The 25,780-nt window shown below is 41.6% G+C and overlaps 1 protein-coding gene across 7 annotated transcripts in view; it reads right to left on the bottom strand.

The window, feature by feature from the left end:
* The window catches only part of Ppfibp1 (PPFIA binding protein 1), a 132,264-nt gene that overhangs the window by 11,296 nt on the left and 95,188 nt on the right, over window positions 1–25,780 (bottom strand). For all 7 annotated transcript variants that reach the window (XM_070038057.1, XM_070038056.1, XM_070038055.1 and 4 more), the window contains 11 exons: window positions 23,527–23,684; window positions 21,141–21,256; window positions 19,482–19,523; window positions 15,868–15,928; window positions 15,483–15,512; window positions 11,850–12,021; window positions 7,894–8,044; window positions 7,067–7,195; window positions 4,930–5,080; window positions 2,956–3,067; window positions 2,767–2,855 (listed from right to left, as the gene is read on the bottom strand). In XM_070038057.1, coding sequence (XP_069894158.1) covers window positions 2,767–2,855; window positions 2,956–3,067; window positions 4,930–5,080; window positions 7,067–7,195; window positions 7,894–8,044; window positions 11,850–12,021; window positions 15,483–15,512; window positions 15,868–15,928; window positions 19,482–19,523; window positions 21,141–21,256; window positions 23,527–23,684 — 1,211 coding nt within the window. The remainder of the gene's footprint in view (window positions 1–2,766; window positions 2,856–2,955; window positions 3,068–4,929; window positions 5,081–7,066; window positions 7,196–7,893; window positions 8,045–11,849; window positions 12,022–15,482; window positions 15,513–15,867; window positions 15,929–19,481; window positions 19,524–21,140; window positions 21,257–23,526; window positions 23,685–25,780) is intronic.

Genomic DNA, 25,780 nt, shown 5'->3' with positions numbered 1-25,780 from the left:
CTATGTATCTGTTCCTTGAGATTTTAAACCTGAATCAGTTAAATTTCTAGAACAGACTCTCAAGTGTTACTGGCATATACCAGGCAGCCATGGAAAGGATTCCAAACAGCCCTCAGTCAGGCCTCTGGGGCTTTATATTTCTCACTGCTCAAAGACACTTGGTTAAGTCACCCAATCTCTAGATTCTTTTCTTTCCTATTGAAGAATAATAGCACTCTACTTGCCCCACAACAAAATCTGTTTCAGCTTCCTGGTATTCATTTTGTTAAACAGTTAGTAGTGCTGAGGAATTCCACCATTGGGATCCCCCTGAGTATACCATCCTTTAGTCAATGTGTAGGATACATATGCATATGGCCCTGTATATGTTTTCATGTATGTTTATAATTTAGATTGACTTTCATATGAGATAAAATGTGTACTTTGTCTCTCTGAGCCTTAGTTACACCACTTACCATAATTTTTCCAGGTTTCTCCATTCCCCTTCAAATGACAGGGAGGAAGACAGACAAATGGAGAGAGGATGGTAGGTGAACACAGTCATAATACTCAATGTACATATGTGAAAATGTTACCAGGGAACTAGAGGGGAGGAGTGGGATTGAGAGAGATGGAGAACAATGAAAGAGGTGACACATTGACCAAGATGCATTGTACTCATAAGCTGGAAGAGAAAATCCATATACAGCTACTTAAAGATTAAAAAAGAATAATAGCACTAACTCAAAGTTAGTGGAGTTGAATATTAATATAAGTAAAATGCTAAAAGACTTTAGACGATTAAACAAGCAACATAGTACAGTTTTATTTATACAAGCTTACACCATATTCCTGCCAAGGTAAGGGCTTTGGTTCAGTGATAATTGAAAAAAAAAATCCATTAAACTATCCACCCATCCATCTAGCTAGCTAGCTTTTTCACTTAAGGCTGGCACCATAACACTTGAGCTACATTTCCACTTCCAGCTTTTTGCTAGTTAATTGGAATTTCTGATTTTTTTTGCCTGAACTGGCTCTGAATCACAATCCTCAGATCTCAGCTTCCTGAGTAGCTAGGATTAAAGGTGTGAGCCATCCATCTTGTGCAACAACTCTGTCCTAGTAACTCCTGCCCACTACAATTGGGTTAAAGTGGGAAATGTTTCAGTAAGTTTTCCAGGAAAAGAAAGGAAAAGTCTCTGGTAGCCCTTTGCAGTTTCTATGGTCACTGCATAGAAACACTTAATATAGAATCCAGGAGAGCTTTAAAACTCCATATTCTGTCTTTGAAAGATCTTAATGAAGCCAGGAAAGGTGTTTAATACCTGTAATTCCAGCTACTCAAAGAGGCAGATGTGGCTGTGCACTGGTGGCTCAACTGCAATCCTGGCTATCAGGAGGCTGAGATCCAGCCAACGCAGGAGAGTCCATGAGACTCTTCCTTCCTTCCAGTCAAGCACCAAAAAACTGAAAAGTGGAGCTGTGGCTACCGTGGTAGAATGCTAGCTTTGAGCAAAAAAGCATAGGTACAGTGTCCAGTCCCTGAGTTCAAGCCCCAGGACTGATTAAAAAAAAAAAAAAACAAGCTGGTGCCAGTGGCTCACACCTGTAATCCTAGCTACTCAGGAGGTTGAAATCTGAGGATCGCAGTTCAAAGCCAGCCTGGGCAGAAAAGTCTTTCACTGAAACTCTTATCTCCAATAAACCATCAGAAAACCGGAAGTGGCGCAGTGGCCCAAGTGGTAGAACGTTAGCCTTGAGCTGAAGAACTGAGGGACAGCACCCAGGCCCAGAGTTCAAGTCCCATGACCACCACCACCACCAACAACAACAAAAAAAGCAGCAGGAAGATTTTGAGTTTGAAGCCAGCCTTGAAGAAGGCTGCATTTACTCAAAAGTAAAATATAAAAGGGCTAGAGACAGGTCTCAAGTAGTAGATTGTTGGCCTATCCTGTATGAGGGCCTGGGTTAACCTCCAGCACCTCATAAAGAAAAAAAGCAAACAACTATCTTTATGAGATATTATTCACATACCATAAATTTACTCATGAGAGTGTTCTCTCCAATATTTATCTTGTAGTTATACATAAAAATCAACCTTTGGGAAAGCTTAGTTGTTTTGTTTTTTTGGGTCCGGTTGTGGGGCCTGAACTCTGGGCCTAGGCGCTGTCCCTCAGCTCTTCAGCTCAAGGCTAGCACTCTACCACTTGAGCCACAGCGCCACTTCCAGCTTTTTTTTTCTGCTTATGTGGTGCTGAGGAATGGAACTCAGGGCCTCATGCATGCAAGGCAAGCGCTCTACCACTGAGCCACCTTCCCAGCCCAGAAAGCCCTGTTTAAATTAGGTTCTGCATAATTTAAAGTTTCAAATTACCCCAAAGCTATTGCAATCACCAAGCTATCTGATGTGGACTTAACAGGAAAATATTCTCCCTTATTCTTTATATATTATTTCTATTTTTTATTATTCTTTTTGTGTGTGTGTGTGCCAGTACTTACACTTGAACTCAGGCCTGGGTGCTGTCCCTTAGCTTTTTTTCCTCAAGCCCAATATTCTACTACTTAAGCCATAGCTACACTTCCATTCTTTCAGTAGTTCGTTGAAGACTAAGAGTCTTGGATTTGTCTGTCCAGGCTGGCTTTGAACCATGATCCTCAGATGTCAGTTTCCTGAGATCTAGCTAGGGTTATAGGCGGAAGCCCCCCACTCTGGAGGCAATTCCCTATTTACATTCTTCTCAGAGAAAAAAGTATTAGTCCTCCAGATCCAGACTGACAATCACTTACAACAGTCATGTAGTGTAGCATTCGGCCATCCACACGTCCTTCATCAAACTGAGTCTTGTACTGGGGGAGGCCAATATCATCAAGCCATCCTGAAAGACAGAAACCAGTTCCACAGAATATCTGTTTTGGTGACTGAAAAGGAAAAAAAAAAAAAGCAGCAATATTCTTTTAAGCATAAAAACCTCTTACTAGTGACCCAGTTGAAATCCAACTTTCCATGGTTCGTTTCTTCTTCGGATCCTAGGGCCTGCAAAGCCAGCTGCAGTTTCTTCCTATGAAGTGAATGCTTAATTCCAAGTTCCTGAAACCATCAGCAGAAAGATCAATCTTTTCATTCTTGTTTATATGCACTGTGTTCACTGGCAAAGGATGCTGATTCCCCTAGATGAAGCATCATTGAAGACCAGATTCTGATGCTAAGCACTGGTAGCTCACATCCCTGTCACTAATCAGGAAGCTGAGCTATGAGGATCCAGGGTCTAAGGCAACCATGCTAGAAAAATATGTGGGTGGGACTCCTATCACCAATGAATCAACAAAAAGCCAGAAGTGAAGGTATGGCTCAAGTAGCCTTGTGTGGAAAAAGCTAAGTGAGAGTTAAAGGTCCTGAGTTCAAGCGCTAGTATCAGAGTGTATGTGAGCACACACACACACATGCACACACATGCATGTACACAAGACCACATTCTGCATCACACTAAGATCTAATAATATTAACCAAGGCTAGTGAAAACTTGTTGAATAAGAGGATTCTCAAGAGTCAAGACTACCACAATTAGTGTGTGTTAGAAATTCTCTACTGACTCATTCTCTTTGTAAGACAGTAAATGTAGCAATAACAATTTCACCCTTATCCTGTACAAAGTATTAAATAATTGGGACACAAAATATATAAGGAATTTTGTGGAGCTTGAACTTAGGGCCTCGGTGCTATCCCTGAGCTTCTTTTGCTCAAGGCTAATGCCCTACCACTTGAGCAAAGTGCTATTTCCAGCATTTTCTGAGTAGTTAGTTGGAGATAAGTCTTACAGCTTTTCCTTCCCCAGGCTGGCTTCAAACCACAATCTTTAGATCTCAGCCTCTTGAGTTAACTAGGATTATAGGCATGAGCCACCAGTGCTTGGCAAATGAGGCTTTTTTGTTTTTCTGTTGCTGTTACTGAATTATATATGGCACATAGATGGTAAGTCAGCAATAAGGCCCCCAATGGTTTTGAGATGTGTAAACTTAAGGCTTATTATCATGGACATATAATTACATAAGCCAACAATTCTGGCTTAAAGAACCATTTAATTAAAAAAAAACAAAAATCATCAATCAAGACAAAGCCAGGTGCTGGTGGCTTACACCTATAATCCTAGCTGTTCAGGACATTAAGATCTGAGAACAGTGTTTCAAAGCCAGCCAGGGCAGACAAATCCAAGAGTTATCTTCAATTAACCAGCAAAAAGCCAGAAGTGAAGCTGTGTGATTCAAGTGGTAGAATGCTTGCTTTGAGTGAAAAAGCAACCAGGCCCTGAGTTTAAACTCCAGTATCAATACCAAAAAAATTATGGCTGGAAGCATGGTTCAATTGATAGAGAACCAGCCAAGTAAGAATAAGACCTTAAGTTCAAATCTGGGTCACAGGGGAAAAAAAAAAAAAAGCATCAAGAGGAGGCCCTGCTCCCCACCCAATCAGTAATGGGGCTTGAATTCAGGCCTGGGCTCCCCCCCAATCAGTAATGGTGCTTGAATTCAGGCCTGGGCGCTGTCCCTGAGCATTTTTGCTCCAGGCTAGTGCTCTACCACTTTTGAGCTACAGTTTCATGTCTGGTTTTCTAGTCATTAATTGGAGGTAAGAATCTCTTGGATTTTGTTGCCCAGGGTGGCTTTGAACTACAATCCTCAGCTCTCAGCCTCCTTGGTAGCTAGGATTATAGGTGTGTGAGGCATCAGTGCCCAGCAAAACCCTTCCTTTTAAGTTTATGAGATGAAATAAGAAATCATGAAATACTTGAAAACTAAAACTTCTGTTTTTGTTCCTTCTGGTCTTGAAGCTTGAATCCCAACTTCATCAGGAGAAGTCACCTAGGCTCTAACCAGCCTTTTCTGTACCATAAGAAACAATCCTACATTTGTATTCTCCTTCTCTCAAGTGTTTTGTAAACAAGAGAAGATTACCTTCTCCAGATCCTGTGGGGAAGCCTGCAGAAGTGTTTGGCCAGAGGTGATCCAGTGCTTGCCAGAATTCAGGTAAGACCCCAGACCTTGTTCCACCAGCCAATTACAAACTTGCTCCTTGGTCCACTTGGCAAATGGCATATCCAAGTTACTATAGGAAAATGACAACTGCATGAGAAAGAAATCAACTCCAACTGTGTACTTTGAACAGTTGTTATACCCAATTAAATAGCAAAAACAGCTAGAAGTGGAGCTGTGGCTCAAGTGATGTGCCAGACTTGTGCAAAAAAGTCAAAAGTGCAAGGCCCTGAGTTCAAGCCCCAGAACCAGCACTCCCTCCCTCCCCAACACACACACTCAATAAAAGAATATATTCTACAGAAGAACACCAATTTGAACTACTACAAGTCATTAACCTGAAACCCTGTTGTTTGAAGAATACATTCCCAAACAGGTAATACTCAAGTATTACTGAAAAAAATAACTAAATCTAATTTGAGTTAACTTTGGCAGAATTGTGGTTTCTCTCTAGCCAGCACAAGATGAGAGCAAGACACAATGCCCTCACCTCAGGAAGGAAAGAGAAATCAAAACAAAATACCTATTTTCTTTTTACCTAGCCATACAAATAATGTTCCTGTTTGAAAAAAGGGTGAACTGCCAGCCTGGGCAGAAAAGACTGTGGGACTCCTATCTCCAATAAACCACCAGAAAACCGGAAGTGGCGCTGTAGCTCAAGTGATAGAGTGCTCGCCTTGAGCTGAAGAGCTGAGGGACAGCGCCCAGGCCCAGAGTTCAAGCCCCACGACGGACAAAAAAAAAAAAAAGAAAAAGAAAAAAAGAAAAAAGGGTGAAGATGAACATATGTATGTGCCAGTACGGGGGCTTGAACTTTCTCTTTACTTTTTCACTCAAGGCTGTCACTCTACCTCTTGAGTCACACTTTTACCCTTGGCTTTTTGTTGGTTAACTCAGAGTCCCATAGATACTTCTGTTCCAACTGGCTTCAAATTGGGTCCTCAGGCCTCCTTAGTAGCTGGGATTACAATCATGGCCCACAAGCTCCCAGCATTTTATTTTTTAAATATTACAAGGAAGTCCTTTACTATATTTAAAGGCCACATATGGCAAATGACACCATTTGGTGTTTGAAGAAGGCCACAGAGCTCCCTCCTTACCAGTGAAGTGCCTATGTGGGAGGGCCTGAGTTTAAAAGGTTTCTAGTCTACTCATTATCTTAAAAGATTGGTCATCAATGCTTGAAAGATGTGTGTACCAACTCCTCCCTTCTATGTTCTTATACTCCAGGCGCCCTCAAGGCAGTTAAGGAAAGTTCTAGGTGCCTTAATAGATAAATCATTATCTACTCTTGATAGGTCTAAGAATTCTGATAGCATACCTCTACTGGCTTTCAAAGATTCAATCTCTAATGTTTAGGCAATGGTTACTATTTGCCAGATATTTAGCACATATTAACTCAGTCTCTGGAATGACCTTTTGGGTTTAGGCAGTCCTTATCAGTATTATGACAGGAAGATTGCAGTACAGTCACTGCTCAAGGCTGCCTACCCGGCTGGCAGAAAGGGATAATGTGAGAAATGAAATCTACGCAACGTGATTCTAGATTATACTGTTGTTTTTTCTTGTGCTGGAGAGGGGACCCCATGCATGTTAGCAAAGAGCTTCACTACTGAGCCACAAGTTAGCATGTACTTTTTTCCCATTTTGTGCTGGTACTGGAGCTTTGAACTTACCAGCACCCAGTAGTTAACCCAGCCACAAGACTAACACAGAGTTGTTTGCAAGGCCTTGACAACTGGGATATAGACACCAGAGTCCAAGCCAGATGCTGGTGGCAATGCTTGTAATCCCAGCTACTTAGGAGGCTGTGGCTCACACCAGTAATCCCGGCTGCTAAGAAAAATCCAGTGAGACTCATCTCCAATTAACTAGCAAAAAATGCAAGAAATGATAGTGTGGTACAAGTGATAGCTTGCCAGCCATGAACAACAAATCCAAGGGGGACCACAAAGCTTTGGGTTTAACCATTGAGTGCAAGTACTGGCATAATCAACCAATCAATCAAACAAACAAATGAACAAAAGATACTAAAGTCCACTCACTCAGCTGTTCTTACCTGTTGGACTGTCCCAAATCTCGAGACCACCCGAGTCGGGGGCCTGCAGTCGCTCGGGTCCCTCCTCTTTTGAACTCAGGCTCAGATAAGTCATCTGGATTGAAGGTAGTTGATTGGCTTCTCTTAAGTCTGAAGAAGATATAACTCATGGAGCCAAGAATTACACAAGGACAATTTAGACTTCACAGTTAATAAAAAATCTTTTTAACTGGTGGGTACACTTGAACTACTTTTCTTTTTATGTTAGACATACTGTTTACATTCAAATGTCTGGCAGTGCTTTTTTTTTTTCTGGTGTTGGTCCTGAGGTTTGAACTCCATTATTCTCAGATCTCAGCCTCCTAAATAGCTAGGATTACAGGTGTGAGCCACCAGCACCCAGCTAGTGGCTATTCTTTCCAGATAAAATCACGTGGCACTAAGTCTTTTTTTTTTTTTTTTTTTTTTTTGGGTCCGGTCGTGGGGCCTTAACTCTGGGCCTGGGCGCTGTCCCTCAGCTCCTCAGCTCAAGGCTAGCACTCTACCACTTGAGCCACAGCTCCACTTCTGGCTTTCTTTTTACTTATGTGGTGCTGAGGAATGGAACCCAGGGCCTCATGCATGCAAGGCAAATGCTCTACCACTGAGCCACCTTCCCAGCCTCATGTGGCACTAATTCTGTATCAGAAAAAAAACACCTTAACATTTGAAGAAACACTGACTTGAAGTCCAATCAATTAGGGAATCCCCAAGTTCTCTCAAAAGAGAAACACAAAATCTTCTAATTTGGTGCCTATCTGCCCATTCCTCTTCCCATTTGAATAACGTGTGAGACTCACTGCACTTACTTTCCAAAAAGTCTCATGATCCCTCGGGATTTCTTTCTGGAGTCTGGAGAAGGTGGAGATAGCTGGAAGGGGCCGGTCCCCTGTGAAGCTCTGGGCCGAGAAGACACACCAGCCAAATCTAAGTGCTCTGCTGCTTCCTTTTCTGTTTCAGCTATTCCAAAGAAGAAAGGAGACTTGATGAGATTTAAATTATGGCATGATTAGATTAAACTTCTCCCTTTTGCAACTGTTAAGAATTCTATTGGTTTATAACTCTGTGAGTTAGGGGCTGGGAAGTTGGCTCAGTGGTAAAGCGCTTGCCTTGCATGCCTGAGGCCCTGGGTTCAATTCCTCAGCATCACATAAGCAAAAAGAAAAAAGCCGGAAGTGGTGCTGTGGCTCAAGTGGTAGAGTGCTAGCCTTGAGCTGAAGAGCTGAGGGTCAGCGCTCAGGCCCAGAGTTCAGGCCCCATGACCGGACCCAAAAAAAAAAAATCTGTGAGTTAGATAGTACCCTGAAATATGGTAAACGGAATATAAATGTCCTATTTTGAGTTTTCTCTTATGTATGAAGTTAATTAACTTAACCTCTCATTTGAGATTATGAAAGGTCAACTCTGTGTATGTGTGTATGTGTGTGTGTGTGCACGCGTGCGTGCGCGCGCGTGCATGTGTGTCCTGAGGCTTGAACTTGGGGCCTGAACACTATCCCTGAGCTTTTGTGCTCAAGGCCAGCATTCTTAACAATGTGAACCACAGCTCCACTTCCAGCTTTTTTGGTGGTTAATTGGAAATAAGAGTCTCATGCATTTTCCTGCCTGGCTGACTCAGCCTCCTAAGTAGCTAGGATTACAGGCGTGAGCAACCAACACCCTTCAGGATTGTTATCTTTTTTGTTTTTGTGCCAATCCTGAGGCTTGAACTCAGGGCTTCATGTTTTTCCCTCAACGGTGTTACTCTACCACTTGAGCCACACCCCAACTTCTGGCTTTTTATTGGCTCATTGGAGAGAATAGTCTCCAGATTTTTCTGCACTTGCTGGCTTTGAACCTTGACCCTCAGATCTGAGCCCTTTTGAATAGCTAGCACTACAGCGTAAGTCACAGATGCCTGGGCTAGTCTTTCTTCTGATATAAAATGAATTCAAGGGCTGGGAAGGTGGCTCAGTGGTAGAGTGCTTGCCTTGCATGCATGAGGCCCTGGGTTCGATTCCTCAGCACCACATAAGCAAAAATAAAAAAGCCGGAAGTGGCGCTGTGGCTCAAGTGGTAGAGTGCTAGCCTTGAGCTGAAGAGCTGAGGGACAGCGCCCAGGCCCAGAGTTCAGGCCCCACAACTGGACCCCCCCCCCCCAAAAAAAGAATTCCACATGATTTTGTGCAGAAAGAATAACTTGCCAGATCTCCAAGTACAAACTGCTTCAGTTGAGTTGTCCTTTAGTAGACAATTGTACATACTGAGCACAAGGACTGCTGCTTGATTTTTCATTTTATAAATTAAAACTTGCTAAAAAAAAAAAAAAAAAAAAAAAAAAAAAAAAAAAACCAAAACACAGACACACACGCACAAGAGCTGGGCACCGGTGGCTCACACTTGAAATTTTGGCTACTCAAGAGGCCGAGATCTGAGGATGGAGGTTTAAAGGTTCCAGCCTGGGAAGGACAATCTGAGAGATTCTCAACTTCGATTAACCAGCAAAAAACCTGATATGGGGGTATGGCTAAAGTGTAAGGGTGTCAGACTTGAGCAAAAAAGCTAATTGACAGTGCCTACACTCTGAGTTCAAGTTCTAGTATCAACACACACAAAAAAAGGACAAACATATAAACAACCAAAAATAAAAACTCAATAAAGTGTTTCAGTAAGAAATATAAATTGCAAAAGCTGACTTTTCTATGAAGCAGAGCTGTGATTATAGGTTATAGTAAGCAACGTTTGTTTCAAAGCATCATCTACAATTCTTTAGAAAGACAGAGAAGACACGATAATAGTTGTCTCACTAGATCTGTTTATGTACCCAGTGCTCATTTTAGAATGTATGGCCACAGAGCAAATCACCTAGCCGGCATACACAAGCAGACAGGTGGACATCTACGTAGGGGGACAGGACCTACTAAAAGATCCACAGAGATCTACTCATTCACACCCTAAAGCCAAGATAGGTACAAGTGTCTTTGAAAATATGGTCTAGTTTATACTCATTTCATTTGATTCTACTTATTTATCTGTTTATTTACTTTTCGTCTGTGTGCTGATCCTAGGTCTTGAACTCAGGATCTTAAACTCAGGGTCTTGCTCTTTCACTTGGCTATTTTGCTCAAGATTGGTGCTCTACCACTTGAGCCACACCTCTACTTCTGGCTTTTTGTTGGTTGAAGTTGTAGATAAGAGTCTCTCAGACTCTCCTACCTGAGCTGACTTCTGGGATTCTCAAATCTCAGCTTTCTGAGCACCTAGGAGTCCCAGGCAGGGGCCATCTGCATGCTGCTATCGCCTCATTTTAAAAACATCCTATCCTCCTTCTGAGGACTTGTTTATCCCACTGTATACCAGGCACAACAAAGAAGAAAACTCATCTTCCTTTCTCCTAAAATTACTTTGGGTTAACTATCCAAATTATAACATGTAAAATTAGCTTTGGCATCATTAAATAGGATCTTCATCTTCAAAACTATTAAAGGTCAGAAGTCAGTTCCCTAGGAGAAGAGAATCTAAACTATCTTCTGTAAGTCTCCTGTATAAAATTCCCTACCCAGTGACTAGCACTTTTTTTTTTTGGTGCCTGGACACTACCCCTTAGCTTTTTCCCTGAAGGCTTACAGTCTGCCACTTCAGCAATGCTTCTAATTTGGGTCTTTTGCTGGTTAATTAAAGATAAAAAATCTCACAGACTTTCCTGCTCAGGCTGGGACCTTGATCCTCAGATCCCAGCCTCCTAAGTACTTAGAATTACAGGAGTGAGTCACAGCACCTGGCAACATGCAGTTCCTTTGTGAATAGAGGAAAATATTCATGTGGAGATGTGCTCCTAGGACAGGGAAAGAGAAAGAGTAGGATGAAAAATGACAGAACACTTCTTCCCGACACTCTGTAGATGAGCTTTAAAACAGCATTGAGGCTTGAAGTAAAAGGTCTAAGAAGTCTATTATAGCAGCAGATGAAATACTATGAAATAGTGAACAATGTTTTCTGATTGCTGCCAGCTCACTTTCTAGCAATCAGAGAGGCTTAGAGCAGGAATTAGCTGGGTCTGGAGCACAGTGCTGATGAGGCTGGCATGCACGGGTACAATACCTAAGGTGGGTGCACTGGCACTTCGTTCACGATCTTCCGATATCCAAACAACGCACACAATCACACGCAGCCCCACGGAGAGAACACAGGGGATGGATGATAAAATGAAACACAGATGAAACACGGTGGAGGAGCAGCATGTACAATGCTGACAGTTACACTCCAACTCTAGCACAGCTGTCCACAACACACAACCAACCACCAAAAAGGAAATTTCCAGAATGAAATCACAAAGAATCCAGGTTTTAAGTGGAGGTTGCAGGACAGTGAGCAGAATAAGAGTCAATATATCTTCACATTGCTAAGTAGCCAGGTGCTAGTAATTAACACTTGTAATCCTAGCTACTCAGGAGGCTGAGATCTGAGGAGCACAGTTCAAGGCCAACCTGGGCAGAAAAATCTGGGGCTCTTGTCTCCAATGAACCAGCAAAGGGCTGTAAGTGGACGTGTGGCTCAAGTGGGAGAGTGCAAAAAGAAGCCAAGTGAGAGGTTGAGGCCCTGAATTCGAGACCCAGCAGTGGCTCAAACAAAACAAAACACACACTGAAATATTTTTTGCTAAGTTCTCCCCCAAGTCATTCTGTTCATTTCTGAGGAGAAACACATGGGAACCTCGGAAGAGAGAATCAAGCTTGAGCCCTCTGCCACCAAGCAGTCGGGCTGCAGGCCTCATGGCCACACGTACCCAGGTTGGGAGCACTTGCCGTCCTCTTGTTGCTTTTGATTTTGAAAAAGCCCCGGCCAAAAGAAGATCTCGCTTTTCGAGTGCCAAAGGGGTTGTCATCCACAGAAGGAACATGTCTGGGAATCTTGGGAGGGAGGGTCCCACACGTGCGGCCTTCTCCTGGGGCTTTCTCCTGAGAGGGGAGTCATGAAGAAAACAGCGTATTAACATAGGAAACCATTAGGATATGCCAGGCTCAAGGGGACATGGAACTTATTTTATTTAAAGAATAACTGAAGCTGTATGTTAGTGGTTCACACCTCCCATCCTAGCTACTCAGGAGTTTGAGATCTGAGACAGTGATTCTCAGCCAGCCTGGTCAGAAAAGTCCATGAGACTCTTATCTCCAATAAACTACTCAGAAAAAGCTGGAAGTGGCACTGTGGCTCAAGTGGTAGAGCACTAGCCTTGAGCAGAGAGGCTCAGGGACAGTGCCCAGGCCCCTGAATTCAAGTCCCAGAATTGGCAAAAATAAATAAACAAATGAATAACTGAAGGCAAAGGTGCTAATGACTCACATCTGTCATCCTAGCTACTCAGGAGGCTGAGATCTGAAGATTGTGGTTCAAAGTCAGCCTTGGCAGGAAAGTCCATGAGCATCTTATCTCCATTAGCCACCAAAACGCTGATAGTGGACTATGGCTCAGTGGTTGAGCATGAAACTGCAGAGACAGAGCCCAGGCCCCAAGTTCAAGCCCCAAGACCAAAAAAATATATATAAAGAATTACAATATATCTTACATCATATATTACAACAACTTCAACACAATGTAATTCTTTTTTTTTCCTTTTTTTGGTTCTGGCTTGAACTCAGATCATTGTGTTCTCATTTGGCTTTTTTTTTTTTACTCAAGGCTGGCACTCTACCACTTTGAACCACATCTCCACTTCTGGCTTTTTGCTAGTTAATTAGAGGTAAGGCTTGTGGATTTTTCTGCCTAGGCTGACTGAATCACAATCCTCAGATCTCACCCTCCTGAGTAGCTAGGATTATAGGTGTAAGCCACCAGCATCTTGTACATGCTGTCATTTCTGTAACATATTTTGCTTTCTGTTTCTTTCTTTTGCAGACATGGAAAAAAGGTAAAGGCATATAGACATTTTAAGGTGTCTTTTTTTTTTTTTTTTGTGCCAGGTGTAGGGCCTGAACTCCATCTGAGCACTGTCCCTGAGCTCTTTTGCTCTAGGCCAGTGCTCTACGACTTAGAGCCACAGCTCCACTTCTGGTTTTTGAGTGGTTAATTGGAGATAAGAGGCCCATGGGGACTTTTCTGTCCAAGCTGGCTTTGAACTGTGATCTCAGCCTCCTGAATAGCTAGGGATTACAGGCATGAGACACCAGCACCTAACAAGGTCTCGATTTTTTAGTCTACATGATTTACTGCTTGCACTAATTACAAGTTTATCTTGACAGCACAATATAGTGCTGTTATTATCTGTCTGAACACTTATGTCAGATCTTTTTTTTTTTTTTTTTTTTTTTTTTTTTTTTTTTTGTCGGTCGTGGGGCTTGAACTCTGGGCCTGGGCGCTGTCCCTCAGCTCTTCAGCTCAAGGCGAGCGCTCTACCACTTGAGCTACAGCGCCACTTCCGGTTTTCTGGTGGTTTATTGGAGATAGGAGTCTCATGGTCTTTCTTGCCCGGGCTGGCTTTGAACCGCGATCCTCAGATCTCAGCCTCCTGAGTAGCTAGGATTACAGGCGTGAGCCACCAGCGCCCGGCTAATTTTTTTTTTTTTTTTTAAATGTATGCTGGTTTTGATTTATTTTTGTTTCTTTTTTTTTTTTTTTTTTTTTTGGTCGGTCATGGGGCCTGAACTCTGGGCCTGGGAGCTGTCCCTCAGCTCTTCAGCTCAAGGCGAGCGCTCTACCACTTGAGCTACAGCGCCATTTCCATTATGTCAGATCTTTTACCCATTTATTGAAGTGACAAGTCAAACAGGATCTTATTGATAGCTATCTCCACTGCCCACTTTGCCCCTTCTGTATATAATGACTCAGGCATTAAGAGCTAAGAGTCAAGATACTACACCTCAGCTTGACTACCCAGCTGTCTCCTTTACCAGTGTTCATGATTGAAAACGAAGGCAAAAAGAACTGAAGCCTATGTGGTAGACATCTTTAAAAAGGCTGACATGTGGGCTGGGAAGGTAGCTCAGTGGTAGAGTGCTTGCCTTGCATGCTTGAGGCCCTAGGTCCAATTCCTCAGCACCACATAAGTAGAAAAAAGCCAGAAGTGGCACTGTGGCTCAAGTGGTAGAGTGCTAGCCTTGAGCTGAAGAGCTGAGGGACAGTGCCCAGGCCCAAGGTTCAAGCCCCACAACCGTCAAAAAAAAAAAAAAAAAAAAAAAAAGGCTGACATGTTTGTTTCAGATGGACAGTAGTCTTATACAATAAACTATTAGCACCTTAAGCCTTCTTGTAAGGCCTAAGAAAGTATAGGATGGCCATTAAGAACAAATAGCTGGGTGCCAATGGCTCACGCCTGTAATCCTAGCTACTCAGGAGATTGAGATATGAGGATCAGGATTGGAAGCCAGCCCAGGCAGGAAAGTCTGAGACTCTTATCCCCACTAACCAGCAAAAAGTCAAAAGCAGAGATGTGCTCAAATAATAGAGCAAGTCTTAAGAGGAAAAGCTAAGGGACAGTGCCCAGGCCATGTGTGTAAGCTTTAAGTATAGGCACATGCACACGCACAAAAAAACATCAAATGGCCTGATTATGAGTTCAGTTTTCTTTTTGCTTTTTAATAACTGATGGACATGAAATTCACATAACATAAAATTAACTTTTCTTTGTGCTAGTACTGATATTTGAACTCAAGTCATTGAGCTCTTGGTTGGCTTTTATGCTCAATGCTATCACTCTACTACTTGAGTCATACCTCCAGCATTTTGCTGGTTAATTAAAGATACAAGTCTCTCAGATTTGTCTGCCCAGAGTGGTTTTGAACCTAGATCTTTAGATCTCAGCTTCCCGAGTTGTTAGGATTATAGGCCTGAGACATGGATGCCCAACCACGGTGTATTGAGCTTTCTGAACTCAGGATCTCCCACTTGCTCAGCTTTTGTTTGCTTGGCTGGTGTTCTACTGCTGAAGCCACACCTCCAGCCCAGGTTTTTGTTAGTTAATTTGAGAGGAATCTCTTGGACTTTTCTAGCTAGATTGCTTAGAATCAAGATTTTTTGAATCTCAGCTTCCAGAATAGCTAGGATTATACACCTGAGTCACTGGCACCCAGCACAGCCAGCAACCTCCACTTTGTCTGAAGTCCACTATGGACCTATCTATGTTGGACATTGCATAGAACTGGACCCAAACAGTGCACGACCCCAGTGTCTGCATTCTTTCAGATGTGTAATGTTTCAGGGATCCTGAGAATTCTGGTCTAATACAGACATTTAGGCAATTCATATGCAATGGTAAGTTGAAAACATTTTGGTACATTAATTTGAATATAAAAATTACCTGATGTGGGGGAGGGAGACTAGGAATGTGGCTTACTGGTAGAGTGCTTGTCTAGCATACATGAGGCCCTGGGTTCGATTCCTTGGTACCATATAAACAAAAAATGAATTAATTAAAAAAAATTACCTCTGAAGGCTTCTGAGTAGACTCCTTTTCCTATTCAAAACAACAATATTTAAGACCATTATAGAAACCCTTTATAGATTGAAAATTTGTTCACATTTCCATAAATACAAAAAAGCTGACAACTTTTTTTTTTTAAAGCTGACAACTTTTAAACTACAAAAACGACAAAAATTATGCTTTTATTTATTTCAGGCAATGTTTCATTTAAGTTTCAATTTTTAATTTTATGTACTACTTTTGATGGCTCATAATCATACTTATGACTTGCTATTAGCAAAACCAAAAGTTCTTCCTAAGAGTTTTACTTGCAAAGTGGAAGAGATAAAATGAAAATACCTATTGAAAATACCTCAGGTTAATAGAAAAAAAAAAATATCAAACTTACCCCATCTGATATCTCTTTCTTCAAGTTCCCCAGGCTGCTGGACTTTTGCAGACTTGAAGTCCTAAAAATAGCAACAATCATAATTAAAATTAATATTATGTGGCTCTGGTGTTTTCGTTCCTAAGTTGTTCATCTTCAAAAGAAACTAAAATTGTTGTGGGTTGAATTTTTGGTCATAAAGAAAATCTAGAATCAGGCATTCACTTCTGTGCTTAACTGACATTTACTTCTTTAAAAAGCAAGGATGTCTAGGTGCTGGTGGCTCATACCTGTAATCCTAGCTACTCAGAAGGCTGAGCTCTAAGAGTCATGGTTGGAAGCCAGCCCGGGCAGGACAGTCTATGAGACTCTACTCTCCAATAAAATACTCAGAAAAACCTGCAAGTGGCCCTATGGCTCAAGTGGTAGAGTGCTAGCCTTGAGCAAAAAAAAGAAGCTCAGGGATAGCTCCCATGCCTAGAGTTCAAGCCCCAAGATTGGCCAAAAAAAAAAACACAGTTTGTTGGCCTGCCAATACTCTAAATATGTTAGAATAGCTAAAAAATACCACCTAGGATTACCCTTGTGAGATCAATATTTGAAAATTAACCAGTGTTTTCCATGGATCTAGCACCTCCACTTGAATCTATACAATTATACCAGAAACAATTTATGCATGCGTATGCGCTAGTACTAAAGTTTGAATTCAAAACTTCCCGCTTTTGCTTGTTTTTGCTGTTCAAGACTGGTGCTCTATGCTAGCCTTGAGCAAAAGAGCTCAGGTACAATGCCCAGGCCCTGAGTTCAAGCCCCATGAGCAACACACACAAAAACAAGACTGGTAATCTACCACTTGAGCCAATTTTGGCTCCACTTCTAGCTTTTTCTGGTTAACTAGAAATAAGAGTCTCAAAGACTTTTCTGTCTGGGCTGGCTTCAAACATCAATTCTTAGATCTCAGCTACCTGAGTAGCTAGGATTACAGGCCTGAGCTACCGGTGCTTGGCTATAGCAGCAACTTTTAAGACACTGATCTACTGTTTATATCTAATCCTTCATGTTAAAAATGAAGTATTACTTCTTAATTCAGAAAGCCAGAAATTTTTGAAGGTTAGCAAAGAAACTCACTTCATCCTTCTGAGAAAAGTATAGTACAGGAATTCTTCTCATTGACTGTAATAATTCATTTGCTAATTTCAGGCAGGCAAAGGGAGAGACTATAAATACACAGACACTTTCTCTCTTACATAATTAACATCTGGAGGTGATCTTACCCAAACATCGAACACAGGAATAGATAATCAGTTTTTAAAATGAGGGAATGAGTCTGTGTTTCATACCTAGAATGCATCCTTAACATGGGAGATGCTCTGAGTTTGATCCCTATCTTCACAAGAGGGGTGGGGATGCAACATGTCTGCTCTCAAAATACAACAGTGGCCGAGTACCAGCAGCTCACACCTGTAATCCTAGCTACTCAGAAGGCTGAGATCTGAGGATTGTGGTTCAAAGCCAGCCCAGGCAGGAAAATCGGTGAGACTCTAATAAACCACCAGAAAACTGAAGTAGCACTGTGCCTCAAAGCTCAGAGACAACACCCAGGCCCTGCGTCCAAGCCCCAGACTGACAAAAAGTAAAAATAAAAATTGAAGAGTAGCCTAGTGCCAGTGGCTCACTGCCTATAATCCCAGCTATTCAGGAGGTTGAGATCTGAGGATCCAGGTTCAATGCCAGCCTGGGCAGAAAAGTCTGTAAGACTCTTACTTCCAATTAACCTCTCCCCCAAAATCAAAAAGCCAGAAGTGGCTCAAGTGCTACAGTACCAGCCTTGAGGGAAAAAAGAAAAGGCTAAGTGACAGCACCTAGCCCTAAGTTGAAGTCCTAGTATTAGCAAAAAATAAAAGAAGAAAGAAAAGAAAAAAGAATAGTATAAACATACAAACTTTTTGGGGGGTAGTACTACAGTTTTGATCTCAGGGAGGTGTGCTTGGTAGGCAGGCATTCTACCACTATAGCCACACCTCCAGAACACAAACTTTGAAAGTTTTCTTCTGTACTTTTTTTTTTGTCTTGTTTTGTTTTTGTGGGTCATGGGGCTTGAACTCTGGGCCTGAGCGCCTGTCCCTGTGCTCTTCAGCTCAAGGCGAGCATTCTACCTCTTGAGCCACAGAGCCATTTCCTCTTCTGTACTTATATGTATATAAACTGCTAGGGCTGGGAAAGTGGCTCAGTGGTAAGAGTGCTTGCCTTGCATGCATTAGCCTCTGGGTTTGATTCCTCAGCACCACATAAGCAGAAAAAGCTGAAAGTGGTGCTGAAGTGGTGGAGTGCTAGCCTTGAGCTGAAGAGCTAAGGGACAGCGCCCAGGCTCAAAGTTTAGGCCCCAAACTGACAAAAAAAAAAAAAAAGCATAAATAAATAAACTGCTAGGTCTTCTTAACTACCAAATCAAGTAAAAAGTAACAGCTAAAAAAGAAAAAGATATAATCTCATCTTGGAATCTTGCTCTGAAAATAGACTTCCCTGATATATATTTTAAAAATTTCCTTATTTAATCCAGACTTTAACTTGGATTAACATCCCTATCTAAAAGTATCCTACTAAAAGTATCAAAATCCAGTTCAGTTTTTCCAATGAGAACATTCTGATATTCTCACCTGCTGGAATCAAAAACAGAATCAGTTTGACAATGAATTAAAGGGGTCAGATGATATAATTAACTGTAGCTACTCAGGAGGTTGAGATATAAGGATCACAGTTCAAAGCCAGATGGGGCAGAAAATTCCACGAGACTCTTTTATCTCCAATTCCAGTAAAAAGCTGGAAGTGGAGGTATGGCTCAGATGGCAGTATGCCAGCCTTGAGTGAAGGAGTCAAGCAAGTTCAAGGCCCAAAGTTCAAGCTTAATACCAGCACAAAACAAAAAACAAAGAAACAAAAAGAATTTAAGGGCTGAGGTATAGCTCAGTGGTGGAGTGCTTGCCTAACTTGAGGAAACAGGTTTGATCCTAAGCATCACATAACAATACATAAACAAATAAGTAAATATTTTTAGCCAGTCCTGGGGCTTTGACTTTGGGCCTGGGCACTGTCCCTGAGCTTCTTTTGCTCAAGGCTAGCACTCTACCACTTGAGTCACAGTGCCACTTCTGAGTTTTTTTTTGTGTACGTGGTACTGAGGAATCGAACCCAGGGCCTCATGCATGCAAGGAACACTCTACCCCTAAGCCACATTCCCAGCCATATATATATATATATATATTTTTAAACCATAATAACGAAAAGTACACATTGTAGCACATGCCTGAAATATGACTGCAGGGAGATCTGAAGCTAAACTGGGTGATACTGTGAGACCCTGTTTCAAACAGCCTGTCCCCCGCAAAAAGAAAAAAACTCTAAACTTTAAATAACTGGTAAACTCCTAAAGATATGTAAAATAACCTTGCATGAGATAAAATTAAATTAGTATTTCTTTGTAAATGTCTAAGACCTTCCCCCAACCATTGCAGTCCCTTTAGATTTTATTCATAAATTTAATGGCCTCAGTACTGGCTATTAGAATTGCTTAGTGTTCATGTTATAGATGACCTTTTTCCTTAGGCTTGGATCATGACATTTGTCCTGTAACTTACGAGAGGCTATCAACAGCAGCACCAAGGACTGTTTTTCCATCCCTAAAATGTCATAAAAAATCATTTGTTAACATTACAAATTTAAAAAACAGCAACAACAAAAAACTGCATATATGTGCTATGTCCACAAAACCCCAGAGCAAGTTCAAATTCCTCTATATCCAGAACGGCTTAATTAACTAAATCTAGCCTACCAAAAAAGGGATGTTCACCTGTCTGACCTTAACTTTACACAGAGGGCCTTATGTTAACCTGATGCTGGGCAAATCACCTGACACAAAACCTGAACTGTCACAAGGTGTTGACATCTTATGTCCTTTAGCAAATTTTGTACTAAATTCTGTACTAAAAATGAAAAAACAAGCCACGAGCTGGTAGCTCATGCCTGTAACCCTAGCTACTCAGGAGGCTGAGATCTGAGGATTATGGTTCAAAGCCCAGCCCAGGCAAGAAAGTCTGTGAGACCCTCATCTCCAATTAACCACCAGAAAACCAGAAGTAGAGCTGTGGCTCAAAGTGGTAGAGTGCTAGCCTTGAGCAGAAAAGTTCAGGGACAGCACCCAGGCCATGAGTTCAAGCTCCATGACCAAAAAAAAAAAAAGGTTAAAAACCAACACTAGTGTAAAGTTGAACAATTATTAAATTGTGTATTCTAAATGAATTGTCAAAATAAAAAATTACCAGGTGCAGTTAGTTCACACCTGTAATTCTCAAGGTTCAAAGCAGAAAAATCTGTGAGACACATCTCCAATTAACCAACAAAAAGCTAGAAGTAAGGTGTGTGGCTCAACTGCTAAAGAACCAGCCTGTGAAAAAGCCCAGTGAGAATGAAAGAAAGCACCAGGAATGGCACAAAAATGAGGAATACTTTTCTTTGTATAGTTACTTATTTATTGCCAGTACTAGGGCTTAAACTAAGGGTCTCTCACCCTCACTTTCATCTCAGCCTCCTGAGTCGCTAGGACTGCAAGCATGAGACACTAGTGCCCAGTTATTCCTAATTTTAAAACATTAATTAATTAGTTAACTTATTTATTTTTATGTGGTGGTGCTAGGGCTTGAACCCATGGTCTAGGCACTCTCACTTAGCTTTTTCACACAAAGCAGTTTTTAGAGGTTAATTGGATGTAAGAATCTCTCACGTATTTCTTCCCAGGGTGGCTTCAAACACAGATCCTTAGATCTAGGCATCTTGAGTAGCTAGGATTAGAAGTGTGAGCCACCAATGCTTGGCTAAAATATTTTATTTGGCCTAAAGGTCAGTTTAAGCAATTAATTTGAGAGTATACTGACAAAAATTTCTATTTTCCTACAGGGAAATCACTGTATCTTTGTGTCCTTCAGTCATCCAAACCGCTTGTGGCACCTGACAAGGACTGTCCTGCTTGCCACACTTTGTTGGCCACCCACTAGCAAGAGACTAAAACCCAACTGCCTTAAGCTCCTTCCAACCTCTTTCATCACTTCCTCCAGTTTCCAGTTACTTCCTGCTTCACATCTTTGCTTTTAATAACATACAACTGACTTAAGAGTCTTTAGGACAAGCCTTCTTTTGCCCCCTGGGTAAAATCATATGTTGTGAATAACTACAATTATCCCCTAGCTTCTGGTTGATCTCCATTTTTAAACATTTCTAGTAAATGGCTGTAAATGACATACTTCTCTTGCAATGAAGTTTCTTGTTTGGGAGGTGACTTCGAATATTCAGCAGTTTCCACATCCACATTTGCTGGCAATAATGAAGGGACTGAAACTTGCAATATGCTGGTTTGGAGCTGTAATACAATTATTAAAAGTAAAAAATAAATCCAACAAAAAATACATAAGATCTAATATATAAGTAATCAGTATAAGGATAAATTTCATATCTAGATTTAGAACAATTTTCTTGCTTTTTCTTTTTCTTTTTTTTTTTTTTTTGCCAGTACAGAGCTTGCTTGAACTCAGCATCTTTCACTTGTTTAGCATGCTTGCTAAAGGCTGATGTTCTTTCACTTGAGTCATGCTTCCAACCTGACTTTCTGCTGGCTAACTGAAATGGAGTGTCACTGACTTTTCTGCCCAGGGTGGTTTCGAACCTCTATCCTCCAGGTCTTAGCCTCTTCAGAAGCTAGGATTATAGGCATGAGCCACCTGTGTCTGGCCACACACATAATTTTTTTAAGAAGTAGGGGATTTTTTCCCCCCTCTATCTCTTATTCTGTAATGAATTCCTATATTAATTACATTACTGATGTTAAATACAGAAATGATGCTTTCTCCATGAATCCTGTGTGTGCATGTATGTGTGTGTGGGGGTGGGCGCGCATGCACGCCCACCTGCACACCCGCCAGCGAGTACTAGGACTTAAACTCAGGACCTAGACACTGTCCCTTAGCTTTTCTTCTCAAGGCTAAGGCTCCACTTCTGGCTTTTTGGGTACTTAACTAGAGATAAGAGTCTCACAGACTACTGCCTGGGTTGGCTTTGAACCATGATCTTCAGATCTTAGCCTCTTGAATCATTAGGATTAAAGGTATGAGCCACTGGGGCCAGTTCTTACATGTTTGTTTGTTCTTTTGTTTTTGTTTTGTTTTTTTGGGTTCGGTCATGGGGCCTGAACTCTGGGCCTGGGTGCTGTCCCTCAGCTCTTCAGCTCCAGGCTAGCGCTCTACCATTTGAGCCACAGCGCCATTTCCGGCTTTTTTCTTTCTGCTTATGTGGTGCTGAGGAATCGAACCCAGGGTCTATGGCATGCAAGGCATGCGCTCTACCACTGAGCCACTTCCCAGCCCCTCTTACAGGTTTTTATGATGTGATTTTTGCCACTTGTTCATGAAGCAGTTAAGCCGTGACCACAGCAGAAGAGATGCTATGTGACTTCTGAAAAGTCATAAAAGGTTGTAAAGATTTGCTCAATCCCCACTTGAGATGCTCATGGCAGAACTGTAAGAAAGCCTCAAGTCACCCTGAGTTCAGCTCAGGGCTGCAGCTGAGGTTCTAGATGACAGGCAGCTGCTTCCAGCCCAGCTTTCAAGTCACTCTGTCTGTTAAATGTGAAACCCTGCCCACTGACAGATTCATGAGCAAGATAATGTTGTCACTCTAGCCACAAAGTTACGGGTCAGTGCATAATAGATGTCTGGTGCCAGTTTTCTGCAAAGTACATTCCACTCTGGTTGTTTTTCTCCAAGTCTTAAAATAAACCAATAGAAATCTTTCCTCAATTATCTTTCAGTCACCATCAGAAGAATGTAAAATAAATTTACTACAGGGCACCGGCGGCTCACACTTGTAATCTTAGCAACTCAGGAGGCTGAGATCTGAGGATCACAGTTTGAAGTCAGTCCAGACAGGAAAATCTATAAAACTCTTATCTCCAAGTAACTAGAAAAATGCTGGAAATGGAGTTGGGGCTCAAGTAGTAGTAGTAATCCTGAGTGAAAAAGCCAAGCAAGAGCACAAGGCCCTGAGTTTAAACCCCAGTACTGGAGTAAAAACTAAAAATAAAAAATAAAGAAATTAATTCACTTATACAACCTCAGTTTAGCCCCATTTTACCTATTCCCTACTTTAAAAAAATAGCCTATAATCTCATATTTAATATTTCTAGGCTCTGAGAATGTTCCTGTGTCAACCTCCAGATTACATGAGAGTATACGCATGTTACCATGACTAGCTAGTGGTTTTCCCTTGAAATTTAAAAGCCATCTTGACATTGTCTAAAGCATTTATTAAAAAGAGGTGGGGGGGGGGGGGATTCACACATCCAAATACAAAAAGAAAATGAAAAGAGATCTATAGGATACAAAAAGTTGCCAGAACTGCCAGGTGCTGGTGGCTCATGTCTGTAATTCTAGCTTAGGAGGCTGAGAGCTGAAGATCACAGTTTAAAGCCAACCTGGGCAGGAAAGTTTGTGAAACACTTATCATCAATTAACCACCAAAAAAGCTGGAAGTAGAATGAGGGAAAAAAGAAAAAAATGTGACAGCACTGGAAAATGTCCACGTTCCCCACAGTAATATGCAGACTCTTCAGTGTGAAGAATGAAATCTCAAAAGTACCTCTTCTGAAGTGCTTGTGTTGAATGGCTCATGAATTGGAGAACCTGTTCCTGGAGTGGATGAAGGACTCTTCTCCAGATCACCAAAGCCCTGGGTGTTCATCAAGGTGGAGATGGAGCTAGAATTGAGCAGCAGGTCTTCATATTCACCATCTTTACCTAGAACAAGACAAAGCAGAAAGAAAGCACCTGCAGCTTTTCATTTATATATAAATATATATATTTATATATTTTAAAAAATTACTACTATTATTATTATTTGCTAGTCCTGGGGATTGAACTCAATATCTGGGTGTTGTCCCTGAGCTCTTTTGCTCAAGGCTAGTGCTCTCCAGTTCAGCTACAGCTCCACTTTTGGCTTTTTTGAGGTTAAATGGAGATAAGAATCTCACAGATGTTCCTGCCCAGGCAGGCTTTGAACGTCAATCCTCAGATTTCAGCCTTCTGAGTAGCTAGGATTACAGGCATGAGCCACTAGTGCTCAGTTTATACTTCATTTTTAAATTATATTTTTGTTTTTTTATTTTTGCTTCTGGTTGGTCGTGGGGCTTGAACTCTGGGCCTGGGCATTGTCCCTGTGCTCTTCAGCCCAAGGCAAGCACTCTACCACGTAAGCTATAGAGCCACTTCTAGTTTTCTAGTGGTTCACTGGAGATAAGACTCTCACTGACTTTCCTGCCCAGGCTGGCTTTGAACTGTGATCTTCAGATCTCAGCCTCCTGAATAGCTAGGATTACAGGCGTGAAACACCAGTGTCCAGCTATTTTTGTTATTTTTCAGTAGCTGTACAAAGGGATTTCAACTCAACATACTAATTTATGAGTACAATGAATTTTCACCAATGTTACACTTTTCATTTTTCTCCTCTATCCCTCCCAATGCCATCACTCCCCTCAATTTTGCTAGTTTTAAAGGATATACATTATGACTATATTTTCATTTTTATTTATTTTTTTTATTTGCCAGTCGTGGGGCCCGAACTCTGGGCCTGGGCACTGTCCCTCAGCTCTTCAGCTCAAGGCTAGTGCTCTACCACTTGAGCCACAGCGCCACTTCCAGCTTTTTTCTGCTTATGTGGTGCTGAGGAATTGAACCCAGGGCCTCATGCATGCAAGGCAAGCACTCTACCACTGAGCCACCTTCCCAGCCCCTATATTTTCATTTTTGAAAGGAGATAACAATCTCAAATGTGGACAATTATTTCTGTTTTACCATTTGGTGTGTGTGTGTGTGTGTGTGTGTGCCAGTACCAAGGTTTAACTCAGGACTTAGACTCTATCCCCTTTTGCTCAAGGTTAGTACTCTACCACTTCAGCATAGCTCCACTTCCAGCATTTTGTGGTTAAATGAAGAGTCTCACAAACTTTTCCTGCCTGGGCTGGCTTCAAACTGTGATCCTCAGATCTCAGCTTCTTGAATAGTTATTAGGATGAGAAACCTATGTCTGGCATTTTTTTTTTTTTTATAATAGTGCTAGTGTTAAAACTCAGGACCTCATGCATTCTAAACACATTAATTCACCACTGAGCTATAAACCTCTAGCCCCAAACAGGAGTATTTCTACTAGGCAATACCGATTCACCTGCAATCCTAGCTTCTTGGGAGGCTGAGATCTGAGGATGGTGGTTCAAAGTCAGCCAGAGCAGCAATGTCCATGAGATTCTTATCTCCAACTAACCGCAAAAAGCTGGAAAGTAGCTCAAGTGGTAGAGTGTTGGCCTTGAACAAAAAAGCTAAGAGACAGCATCCAGGCCCTGAGTTTAAGGCCCAGTACTAGCCTCTTCCCCACCCCCCCACACAAAATCAGTCAACTTTTCCTGTTATTACTCAAGAAAGAGCAACATGAATTGTAAGAAAAATCATCTTCAAGTATTAGCAGACAAGGCCCAAGGTTCAGACTACACTGAGAACTCAGCAGTGGTATTAATACACAAAGTTATTATTTGGTATGAATACTGGAAGGACATTAAGTAAACTTCCTACAAAGACCCTGTAATTGGTTTGAAAAAATACAGAGCTTCACTCATTTAAGAAGTTAAAAAAAAAAAAAAAAGCATATGTAAAAGGATCAGGGTCCAAGGCCAGCGCTGGCAAAAATGAGACAAAATACTGACTGAATTTGAGACCTTTTTTTCTTTTTCCTGGTAGCTCATACCTGTAATCACAGCTACTCAGGAGACTGAAAACTGAGGATGGCAGCTGGAAACAAGCCTGGACAGAAGAGTCTGTGAAACTCTTATCTCTGATTAAGTAGC

This window comes from Dipodomys merriami, unplaced genomic scaffold (genome assembly GCF_024711535.1).
Source record: "Dipodomys merriami isolate MVZ:Mamm:240054 unplaced genomic scaffold, mDipMer1.0.p SCAF_10, whole genome shotgun sequence".
Lineage (NCBI taxonomy): Eukaryota > Metazoa > Chordata > Mammalia > Rodentia > Heteromyidae > Dipodomys > Dipodomys merriami.
This window is presented reverse-complemented; position numbering and strand designations above follow the sequence as displayed.